We start from the raw sequence: 12492 nt of genomic DNA, 5'->3' as shown, positions 1-12492 counted from the left end.
AAAACATTCAAATGAACATTTAAAAGCTTTTGTATTGAAAAACTGAAGCAGCTGAACAGAAACTCCACAGCCCTAGAGCTGCAACTACCAATCAACAATAAACTTGACGACCTCTGATTGTCACATTTGAACACTCATTAAAGAGTACACCTCAGAAATGTTGTTTGCGCAGTAAACAATTTATTACTCGTCATAAATAGATAAAACAATACTTGTCGGTTAAGCACATACTAGAAGTATTTACCTAAAAAACAAAACTCATTTGCCACATTAAGTATAAAACGAGTACAACCTGCTAATTCTGAAATCCTTATCTGTAGGGCTGCAAACGACCAGAGTCATTAAGATAAATGTGATCATTATTTTCCCAATTGATTGAGTAATCGTTGAATCTATCTCAAACAATTATTAGCTTATCGGCCTCAATTTTACCTTTAATTATTATGTTCTTTTACTCAAATGATAAACTTGTGTTTGGGAGGTGAAAGAAAAAAAGAGAAAGTGTCTCCTGCTCCACTGAATGAGTCTCAGATGGAAAACTGATCATCTGACAGCCAACGGAAACTGCTGCTGGAACAAAAGTGCAACGGCTCTTCCTCTGCATGCTGCACACTGTGTTTGAGTGTGTGTGTGTGTGTGTGTGTGTGTGTGTGTGTGTGTGTGTCAGGGGAAGGGTGGGGGGTCTTTCTGACAGGTGGGAGGGGTCACATCTGTTTCCTGCTCCACACCAGACAGCAGTAAACTCGGCTTTGTGCTGCAGAAAATATCCACAACACGTCACTTGACCTTCAATTCAGTCTTACAGGAAAACTCTCCCTAAAACACTCGAGCTGCTGCTGATGTGTGATCTATTCATGACTCTGTTTAGCCGTTTTTAGTTCATCTCTCTTCAGTGTGATCTTTAGTTTTACAGAGGAAATTAAAGAAAATATTCCAGGCATCAAAAACAGCAACAGTAAGTGCCCTTGAGCAGGGACAGGGGGTCTCATGAACAAGTTCTGTACTTGGGTCTCATAATGACACCGTCTGAAGTTCCATTCGCGGAAGAAGGTCGTGGAACGTGGTCAAAAACCTGGAAAAAGTTAGCAAGTGAACCTTAAACATTCTTCACAGGAGAGTAAATGTCAGGTTTTCCTCTAGCTGGAGTCAGGAGTCTACGAGCACCAGCCAAGTCTCCTTCACGACACTCATCCCAACCGGTGTGGGACACTGCCCGGCTTTGTTGAACTGGTGTTTCAGTGAAAATGAATTTAATGAGAGCGACATTTAAACGTCATTTGACCAGCTTGTACAAAAGAGAGTGAACGAATAAAGAGAGAAAAAAGGAACGAGAGGGAGAGAGCTGTGTATAAACAGAAGTAGAAAGGTGAAATTGAAACTTTAAGCCCCTGAAAAAAGTTATTTTTAAATACCATAAATATTCACTAAATATGTAACTAACAATCAGAGTAAAAGTTTTAGTAACACAAATACAGAAATCTCTCATGGGAAATAAATCAAAAACCAAAACTGGTAACTTCGTCATAAAATACCGACAGTCAGCAAAATGAGTTTGACAGGGTCTTAAACATTTAGACTATTTGGTGATTATTCAATGCAACTCTGTGTCAAGTCATATATACAGTAAGTGTGGAGTTTGGATGTTCTACCCTTCTCTGCCTGGGTTTTCTTTGTGTCTTGTGTCCTATGGTTTCCCTCACACAGTACACAGACAGATAAACTGCTATCTATCCTGAACAAACCCAAGCGTTTGGGAGAAAAAGACAAATGGAAGTAAAACTGAATGTGTGGTCTGTGGCTTAATGACTAAGGAGAACTGTGGACCAGTTGGGAACCACTGACCTAAACTGGAGTTCAGAACTGGAGGAGATGTTTCTTTCACATACAATAAGAACCAGAGGACAGTGAGCTGGAGTTGATCTGCTTTACTTCCAGATAATGTCATTATTTTATTTCCAACAAGCTGAGTCATATCAAACTGGAACTTATCGCACCCCATTAGAACATTTTTCACTGACTGATTAAATGACTGAACAAATTAAGCTTCTTGGACGAATCCCACACTGCAAAAAATGTTCCTCCAAACCATCATTCCCATGCACTTTTAGGGATACAATCATCTTCATATACTGAAGTAATGTGAATATGCTCATAAGAAGACGGATAGAGGATAGACGATTAACGAAGATTAACCCAGCTTCAATAACACAACTTTAAACAGTAGTAGAAGTTTTCCTGTCTGATAACTGTCTCACTGGCAGAGGTTTGTCATTTGTTAGCAGTGACAGCAGAGTGTCAGGCTCTGGATCCTATTCAGTTGGGTTCCACAATAAACCTCAGCACTGACTGTAAATCCTCCTTTTCACTGTGACACAGACAGTCAGGGCTCATAAACAGCTGACTGAGGGGTTCTGTCTGCAGTCCAACACTTTAACTGGTTCAGACACAAGAACTTTGTTGTTTGGATTCAGCTGGGGTCAAACACTGTATCTTAACATAAACATTTTAAAAACATGAAGGCCTTTTGTGAGCTTACTCACTTTTTAATAAGCATTTTTTTTATTTTGGCAAAATATAGAAATACCACAGCGGACTGCAATCTAAAATGTGGTTATTAATTTCTACTTGTATTTTAAAACAATCTGTGATAGACCTGCAGTGTTCTCTGTTCTCTAGTTGGTTTTCTAGTCTTGTACAGTTCTTCACATGAAATAAATCAAACTGTATTGAAAACACATGTAAGTTGGGAGAAGAACATTTTAAAAGCTTTCTTTAGTGAAAGGACAATTTCTGAGAAGTGTTCTTTCTGAAAATCTGCAGAAACCTTTGCTACATTATTTTTTTTTTACAGTGTAGAAGTATTAAACCCAGCAGTGTGGGCGTGTTGCCAGATCTGATAAAGATTTAACAGTGCATTTTATTTACATCAGCACATTCTCTGGCATGAGAGCCAGACTCAGTTTTAACCACAGCTATCAAACCATGTGATGGACATGAAGCAATTTCAACATATCCACACAGAAAAGATGTTATTACCCTGCAGGAGAACTTCCCCACACGTAGACAGACAGGGAGCTTTTTCTTTAAGAGAGATACTGGTGTTCTTTGATATTCTATATAAGCTAAACAGCCTTAAAATCTACTGTGATTCTCACGGGGCAAAAATATCTCTGAAACATCTCTGAAACACTGACCTACACAGGAAAAAAAGAAGAGTGTCCCTTAACTTTGCTGTAGTATAATGTGACCCAGTGTGTGAAGCTGTCTTGTGCAGCTTCAAATATTTATTTGGCGTGTAACAGAACACAGATGTTCGGGTTTGATACGGGACTTAGAATGACTTCTGTCTACATCTCAGCACTTGGTGAACAAAACTGAGAGAAAGCTTTGTCTTAGGTTTGTTGTTTGCTGACTTTTAGCTAAACCTTGCTAGTCAGGTGAGCCCAGCCCATACAATCATCAGTACAGTGAACGTCAGTGAGAGGTCAGAATATCATAGCAACGCTGAACAAAGAGAAGTGGATTGGACGAGAACTGTATGTCAACACTGTCTGAGCCCAGTCTATGATGGATATGTCTCTGGGTAGATTCATAGACCTATGAGTTCAGATCCTCATAATCTTCATGTTTGGGAGTTTTCCTCAATATCAAAAGAAATCCGGTGATAGTTGTTTGTTTTCATGGTAACAGCACAAATAGGAGCTGCTAATAGCTAATTCAGAGTGACTTTTCATAGTGCAAATTAACCACAATGTGAACAAATGTAGGCTAAAGAAACCTTTTTTTCTGTATCAAAACATGTGTTTTGCGTTATTAAGGCTCAGAATGTCCCACTAATAACACTGTAAACACAAAGGTTTAGAGTGATGTTAGCCGACTGAGGAAAGACCCTGACATGGATGAAGGTTTACAATGATGTGACGGGTTACTGACCAGGGCGCAGAGCAGATCCACGGCCTCCAGCACCAGCTCCTGGTGTCCGACCCGCGACACACCCAGAGACAGCAGCTCCTGGTGGGACATCCTGAGCAGCTTCTCCCCGTCCACCTGCTGCTGCTGGAAGGACGGGATGTACTGCTGCAGGCTGTCATCCAGACCTGAGGGACAGACGGAGACGTAACACATTGAGAATGGACACCAAGGACAGCGAGACTTTCACAACAACAATTCTGTGCTTTGTTTTATTACAGCGTGTATGCAGGATACACAAGCACTGTACATATGAGAGAGAGTACACGATACTAAAACAGGGTTTCCTTTCAGCAGCTGAGTTTCAGTGGAAGTCGGTTATGATCCATTCAAGTTTGACAGCAAACAGAGCTGCTGAGTCAACACCGACTTATTGACTCTTCCTGCTGATCCATCACTGACGACGGTCAACAGCTAACATCGTCCTGCCACCTCATCACACCACACCTCACCTCAGGATCACTCTGGGTTTACACAGACGATCCTACCATCCTGCAAACAGAAGGTCCCAGGCCTGACCCCATCAACGTCAACTGCACCAGAAAAAGTTACGTTTCAGACCAAAATTACAGCCAAACCAAACTTTAACTGCCATCTATATGTATCTAATTTTGTAAGCTTTAAGTAGCTCCTGTCGTATACATCATGAAGTTTTCAAAACGCCCAAATTAAGATTGAATATGGAAACAAAGATTTCAGTGCTGATGAATGAAGCTGACAGCAATCCATTAACATCAAAAGCATCACTGTTTACATTAATAAATCCATCCTGCAGAACCAGCAGATAAGACCTGGACCGTTCTGGACCATCAGGATCCCACCTTTAAATCCCCGTGACCTCATGTGACCTTGAGCGAGACCACGCCAGCTCCAGCGGCGCCACTCTGTGCCAGACCCTGAACTCTGACATCTGACCCCTCTGTGAAAGGCAGCAGTGGGGGACCAGATAAAAGACTTCTCACCACTGGATCAATGGAGGAGCATCCACCAACATCCACCACATACTGGCACACTTCAGTACAGACGGACAAAATGTTCAACCCGAGCAGGATTAGGGTCTGCTTGGTTTGTAAAGGGCTGAAACATTAAAGAATTTGTCGGATTCAGAAAATATTTTGCACATTTTTTTACACACATTATTGATTAGAAAAAGGAATAATCTAAATTAAGTTGTCTGTTTAGGTTTAAATATAAAATCATCTCTACTACACAATTTGATCCCAAACGCTGAGTAATCTTTGATTTAATGTCACTGCACGCAGCAGTAACAGTCCTTCTTGTGCTCATTTCTGGTGTTTCTGTTTTATTTATTGATTAATCGATTGACAGAAAATTGATCAGAGTTCGAGTTATTTTGAAGCAAAAATGCTTAAAAATGTTTTTCTCAAATGTGATTATTTGATGTTTTCTGTTGTGAATTATAGTGAATTAAATATCTTTGGGTAAATAAATATTAATAAATATGGACATATTTTACTGATAGTTAATCAGGAAACTGATGGGCAGATTATTGGATAATGGAAAATGATCAGCCATGGTTGTGTCTTGTTTTATTCCGTCCACCTCATAATGTAGAAAATTTGTAAATCAAACTATCAGTTAATAGCTAATAACTGAATAACTGAATAGTGTAGAGAAAAGCAGCAACACTGCCAATGTCCTAAACTAAAAACACATGTAAGTTTGAGAAACCTTTTGCACAGAAGCGTCCACCAAATGGCAGATGTTGTGACAAAATGCCTGAGCTGGTGTGAAGAGTGGAGAAGAAAACAACTGCCCCTGCATGTGGTCATTAAAGTGTCCCAAAGAAACTCTGACTCCTGTTTGTCTTCGGACGGACACGCAGGACGGCATATGGCCGGTACTCACGCTGACAGCAGGGAGGAGAATTCCTCCTTAACTAAATGCTGATGTGACACCCCGGTGTTTTCACCAGCCAACACCTCTGACACTGAGATACACCAAGTATATTACACTGTGAGACTTACCACAATAAAGAGCGAGCTTCTTTGTTTACTCGCGTTCAAAAGTTGTCATGTAGGGTAACAAATTAACTGTTTTAATTGTGTATCTGCTTTTAGTGGAGCTGAAAAGATTAGTTGAATATAACCTGAGACGATTTTGTCATGCCTATCAATCATTGAAGTAATTTATAAAGCAAAAATGCCAAAGATTCTCTGGTTCTGATCTCCTCATATTTGAATCTTTTAGCTTTTTTATGTGAAACTAAAATTAATATTTAAGGATTTTGGACAGCTGATCAGACAAACAAGACACTAGAATCTATTCAGAAAATATCTTTTGATGTTTTATGGCCAAACTTTTTATCAATTAATTGAAAAAAGAGTAGGCAGATTATCTGATTTTGAATATAATCCTTAGTTAAAGTATTTAAGCTTTTATTGCTACAAACAACACTTCATTATTGATTGATTGTTGGATTCATTCATTAAAAATCAACTTTTCATTACCAGATCAAGTGGTATCCATTTTGTCCAACAACGAAACAACAATAAAAAAAAGTCTTCTATTTATAATGATAACAACTAAGAAATGCAGAAAACTGGATAAAGCTGACTGAAATGAATCTGTCAATAAGTTTTCTTTTTAATTTTGGCAGCAATGACGCATTTTCACATTTCTTTTTCATTTTAATGTCAAATTTTAATTGAATCCCACAGCATGCAAAAAGGTAAACTGAGATGACAAACGTTAAATAAAAGATGAACTTGATTGAATGACGGCATAGGCAGCCCTGAACTTGTATACTAAAGATCTCCTTCTTTACAAGCTTGTTTGGGTTGAGCTGTGGCAACTAACTTCGTCGGAAAACATGTTCTGGTCCTGCATCTTTCCTGGAAAGATGCCCAGTTGCAAACTTCCATGATATTCCCCAACTCCCTCAGAGAAATATTCAAACTCTGCCTGCCTGGAACACACCCATCGAAAATCCCTGAAAATATTAACATGTTTCAAACAAAACATCTTTCACTGTTGTTCGTCAGTTGGACGGCGGTTGGCGAGAGTCCGTGGTCAACAGGAATGTGTTGGCGACAGCCGGGATCACATTACTGACACCCGAGGAGGCCGATAATCTCCCAGCTGCACAGCAGGGTCGGCTAAATGTCACGCGACAGCCAAATCACCTGCTAATGAAAGCATGACAACACCGGGCCAGGCCTCCCTGCAGAGAACCGAAACCTTAACAAGAAAATCTGAGCTTCTGTTGAGCCTTTACATGTGATTATTCTTTCAACACAAGCAGAAATGTCCGGGTCAAGTGAAATAATATTGATGGTTTCAGGTCCAAATTCACCACTTTGTTTAAGTAAATTGAGTTTTACAACATATGAAAGTAAACCCTCCACTGGTAGATCTGTTTTCAATTTGGTTAAAATGTGGTTTTGAGACTAAAAACGAGGTTAAAGACATAATTTATACACTGTGGAATAAAGATACTGGATCCCAGCAGGATTAACCTGTGTAAGGTTAAATAAAACAAAGCTAAAATAAAAACGCCTCCTGGGTGCGGCACAGTGCCAAGATCCAGAGCTGGATCCAATGTTCTTGTGAGAAATAAAATGACAGTTGAGACATTTTTCTCATTCCGCATTTTGAACATTGCAATTGGGTCTGGCGCTCGGCCCAAAAACTCTTGGAAAGCGGCTTCAAGAGGCTGGCAGACGGCGAGGAACGAGCAGGATCACCGCACTGAAATACTGCTGAGCGGTTTGTGTGTTTCTGGCTTTAGCGATGCTTCTTAAGCAGCGCGATTAATGAATCACAGCGAACTGTGGAGGTTTGCATGAACGCTGCAAAGAATACTCATCCTGACAAGTTTTGCAACATTAAGTTGGTCTAAATAAACTTTAAATAGCTTAATACTTTCTGCTTATTTTGCTCATTTTAATGTCTCAATTATGTTTTTGAAACATTTTGATTTTTTTATATAAAAAATTCTGGAAAGAACAATCACAAATCTTACAGTAAGATGAGATCAGATCTCATTAAATTAGGATAAATTTACCAGTTTGAAAAATAATATTTAGATTACTGATTTCCAACACATTTTTGATGACCCAGAAAAGGATTCAAACACTTAAACCCACTAAAATCTTCCCATTAGAAGCACATTTTCCTTATATTTTTTAATGTATCTATACAATAGATAAATGTAGTTGTTTACAGTGTTTACTGACATCAGGCTCAGACCCAGATGATGAAATATTCCCAGCGGGAGATTCTGATGCTGGAAGCAGATCAGCTGCCTCATTCATCCCACTCAGTTAAAGACAATAACTGTCTATCTTGAAGCCAAATAACGTTTTTATTTGAACCAGCTGAGCTTCCCTATAAACCTTCACCTTTTTGTCACATCTTTATTTCTACATTTGATTTGATGTTTTGCAGGTTGAATATGATTTACACAGAAATCCTGTTGCCTCAAGCCACACTGCTTTAGAGAGCAAGGTTGGTGTTACTGCCAACTAATATCATGAAAAGACCAAAACCAACAATGTGTTAGTCCGTCTCTCAATACTTTCAGACTTCCCTACTCTGTCTACACCTCTTAGCTCAAAGCCCATTGGTTCCTACTGATGACCTGAAGATCATTACAAATGGATCCCAAATGTATAGTTTAATTTTTAACAAAGGTTCAGTAATTTTCTTAAAACAGCTGCTCACTATAGTTTTTAGCAAACAGGAGCAAATAAGGTATTTTTGGGGACTATTTTTAGTGGTGGATTAATCTTCTAGTGAGTATTTGGGGCAGCAGGATGGGGTTGATGTGATGTGTTTTTAATAGTTTCTGAACAACAATGGAGCTTTATGGTACATAGGAAGATATAGCATTCATTGATACACACACAGTACTTGTGAATAGATACATTCAGCGTTGGTTTTGGTCTTTTGGTGGACACTGTTAACGATAATAAAAATGTAGAACATCACCATATTTATCCTTTTTAAGATTATAATCCACAGCACGTATAAAACAACTCTTACAAGCCTTATGTTGAGCAGCAGAACTGTGCCTCACCGTTTGTGTTTTACCACAAATCTTAATCTAATCAGCTCTGAGGTCACCAACATCTCAGCACAGTTCACATGAGAAAACAGTCTGTTTTAATCTGAGTCTCTGGTCTTTGCTCTTTGTAAAGCACTTTGAAACCAACCTGTTTGTTGACTGAATAAATCTGACCCAACATGAAAGCACACTGGAGACTGACGAAAGTGCACAGATACTTTTAATCTGACGACTTTCTCGCTGAGTTATTACTAACAAGTCAGTAAAGGCGGAGTCTCGAAACTGTGCTTAACATTTTCTTGATCTCATCACAGATTACTTATCATCTATACCATAGGAAACAAGTAAGAAGAAAAAAGTGGACTTTCAGACTTTAAATGAACTTGTAGGGATGAATATGTCTACAGTGCATTTGCAGAAGCCCAGTTTCCACAGTTTACTTTAGTCACCAATGTCTCTGTCTGTGGTCTCGTCTCCGACCAGTCTTATATTTGCAGACGACTCTGGGCCTTTGCCCTCCTGTCAGTCAGCTGCTGGTGGGAAACTCTCTGTGTACCAACAGGCAGCAGCTCAGGGTGGGAAAGTTTCATTTCTTACTGCAACGACAAAACTTCTGCTTCACCTCAAAACCCTTCAGACACAGTCACCGCTTTGCCCAGCTAATGTTCAGTAACCTGCTAAAATTTCTGCTGGAAACTTTACCAACCACACAGTCAGCCAGTCTTGTTGTCATTTACAAACAGTAGGGACCAATTATTGGTTTAGTTATATCTGATATGAACCAAGATTACACCTGCTGAGTAAAAAGATGCAGGTTTTGATAAAGAATAAATAGATTTTCCTTTTAAAAAACAAACCAAGAGCTGTAACCATGAAGCTTTACAGAGTGACAGGTAACTCACTGATTGGACATTTTTAGAGATCGTTATTCAGCACCATCGGGAACCACTGAAATTCCAGTGTCTGACAGCAAGTCATGCATCTAATTCTTATGTGTATATTACCGCATGTTATGTATACTAAAGAAAGTGCAGGATGAAAAAAGAAAGAGTCTTGTACAGCTACATGACGGGGGGATTACTGTAGGATCACTACGCAAGCTTTAATGGACCTAATGAACTGCAAAGAGTAAGATACTGTACGAGCACAACAGACCATTGATGGGTGGCTGTGACACAGAGGTAGAGCAGGTCGTCCACTAATCGGAAGGTTGGCGGTCCGATTCCCCGGCTCCTCTCGCTGCATGTTGAAGTGCCCTTGAGCAAGCTACTGAATCCCAAATTGCTCCCTGATTGCCACTGCCATCAGTGTATGACTGTGTGTGAATGGGGTGAGTGTGGCATGTAGTGTACAGCGCATTGAGTGGTCGAAAAGACTAGAAAAGGCGTTGTATACGTTTTGATAAATCAGTTTATCAACAGATTTGATAATGCATTACTAAATAGAAAACAATGACTCCTCTTAAATGCTGGCTCGAGATCAGAAAATCCTCCAAGCAGATAAATTATTTTCAGATATCGTAAAAACCTCCAGTAAAACTGAGTTTGTTGACATGTTGACAGTCGTGGGCCGTCTCCTAAATTCCTGGCCTGACAGTAACTCAAAGTATTTAATAAGGCGTGCTGATGGTAAAGAGGCGTAGGCTGCTGGACACGTGAGGAAGTCAGTAAAAAAAAAAAAAAGAGTTGCAGGTGAAACTCCAGCTGCTCATAAACAGTCCAGTTAATCATTTGTCAGAAAGATCAAAACAAACAAGATGTTTGACCTCATTTTACAGAGCGCTATGACCAGGCGTCCCACCTTTAGGTTGTATAATAATGTTTAATCAAACTGAGTCTGTTCATTTATTAGTCTATATTTGTATATTCTTCCTAATGCAAAAGCTAACCAACAACTGGAGGATATATAAAAACAGGGCAAATTGTACCAGCTGCTTTGAGCCATTTTAACTTGATTTAAGGAGAATATTAATATAAAATATTTCAACTGCAGTGAAACAAGTGAAATAACACCACACCTCTAGTTTGACATTAAGCTGATCCTTGTTCTTTTTTTACAGAGATTAAACTGCGCAGTAACATTTTTCCTGCATTGTGGAACTGCCCCGGTTGAACTCCACATCACCAGTTCATTATAACAAATGGCACGTGTTGTGTTGTTGAAGCACAAAGACGGAGTTCGGACCCGACACTCCCCAGCTGGGGGGGCAACAAAAGGAATATTTACCCCCACATCCATCGCAACAGGACGAGGGTGGAGAGCCGAGAGGAAAAGTGGCAAAAGAGCACTGAGGCTATTCATAGCTTCACTGGGCCTCTATAAACCCCTCCACTATATCACACGCACACCCTGGCCATTCATCCCATCTCATTGGTACAAGGCAGTGGGGGGGGGGGGGGGGAGGACACTCACTGTTGAACAAACACTATTCAGGAGGAAAAAGGATTTCCTTGAGCGTTGAGATTTGGGCTCAACAGTCTTATGAAATCAAACAAACAGGAATTGTGGGAGTTCACTATGTGCAAAGCAGAGCTGAGCTGGATCCCACAGCACAGGCCGACACGGCCATAAACAGAATTACATAATGGATCAAGAAAATGGAGAGACAATAGCTATATTCTCTGATCTTTACCACTAGAGGAGCAAAAGTATTAAAGGAAATCGAGGGTTAGAGGAGAAGCTTGATACCACTCTTATGTCTGTACACTAAAAAGCGAAGCCTCAATTTAACAGGACCAGTTACTTCCTGGAGTCTGGTCAAGAAATTGTTCGGCACATAATCCCCCTTAAAACTGTGAATTTATGTTTTTATGTTTCTTGTTTTTGTTGCACAGATTAAACAAATAAGATACAACCTGTTACTAAGTGAGCTTTAGAAGTCAGGAGGACTTTGTTTTTTCCACGTTACAGAGCCAAGCTAGCTTTATCTCCCATTTCCATTTTGATCTGGACGCAAGGTGGTGGACCGACTCACTCACTGACCCACGCAGCCACAGACAGCAATAAATGGAGGGCAGTCTCTTTGTGGTAAGACATCCTGTTGTCCTACAGTTACAGCTGATACTGCCGTTACATTCTGCTATCAAGGAGACCAGTCCTACAGGTTTTAATTATTCCGTTTTTTATGACGTTGATGTTGCCGGAGCCGTTATTTCTCACGCAGGTTGAACAACTGTTGCATCAGGATCCATTAATGAGGCCTTACGTGAATCATGGTGATATTACAGTTCCCATGTCTGACTCCCTCCAGCTGGATTATGGGAAGGGTTTTTTTCTACTTCCTAATGAATGGGAATCATTATTTCTTCATTTTATATCATTACAACTTAGAAGAAACCATTTTTGGGTCTAGAATTTTGAACTACAGAAATAGAAAAACAATGAACATATAGAAATAGAAGGAGGTTAGTTGCAGCCCTAGTCCAATATATTTTTATAGAAAATGTGCATATATGATTTATAAGATACTGTCATATAGTAGGTATGTTGCTGGA

General features: G+C 39.7%; 1 protein-coding gene across 1 annotated transcript in view; it reads right to left on the bottom strand.

The window, feature by feature from the left end:
• Positions 1-12492, bottom strand: part of cnksr3 (cnksr family member 3) — a 49293-nt gene that overhangs the window by 28915 nt on the left and 7886 nt on the right. The window contains exon 2 of the mRNA XM_051408249.1: positions 3934-4097. Within this exon, the coding sequence (XP_051264209.1) occupies positions 3934-4097 (164 nt within the window). The remainder of the gene's footprint in view (positions 1-3933; positions 4098-12492) is intronic.

This window comes from Dicentrarchus labrax, unplaced genomic scaffold (assembly GCF_905237075.1).
Source record: "Dicentrarchus labrax unplaced genomic scaffold, dlabrax2021, whole genome shotgun sequence".
In the NCBI taxonomy this organism is placed as follows: domain Eukaryota; kingdom Metazoa; phylum Chordata; class Actinopteri; family Moronidae; genus Dicentrarchus; species Dicentrarchus labrax.
The sequence above is the reverse complement of the archived record's forward strand: the minus strand, read 5'-3'. Positions and strand labels throughout refer to the sequence as shown.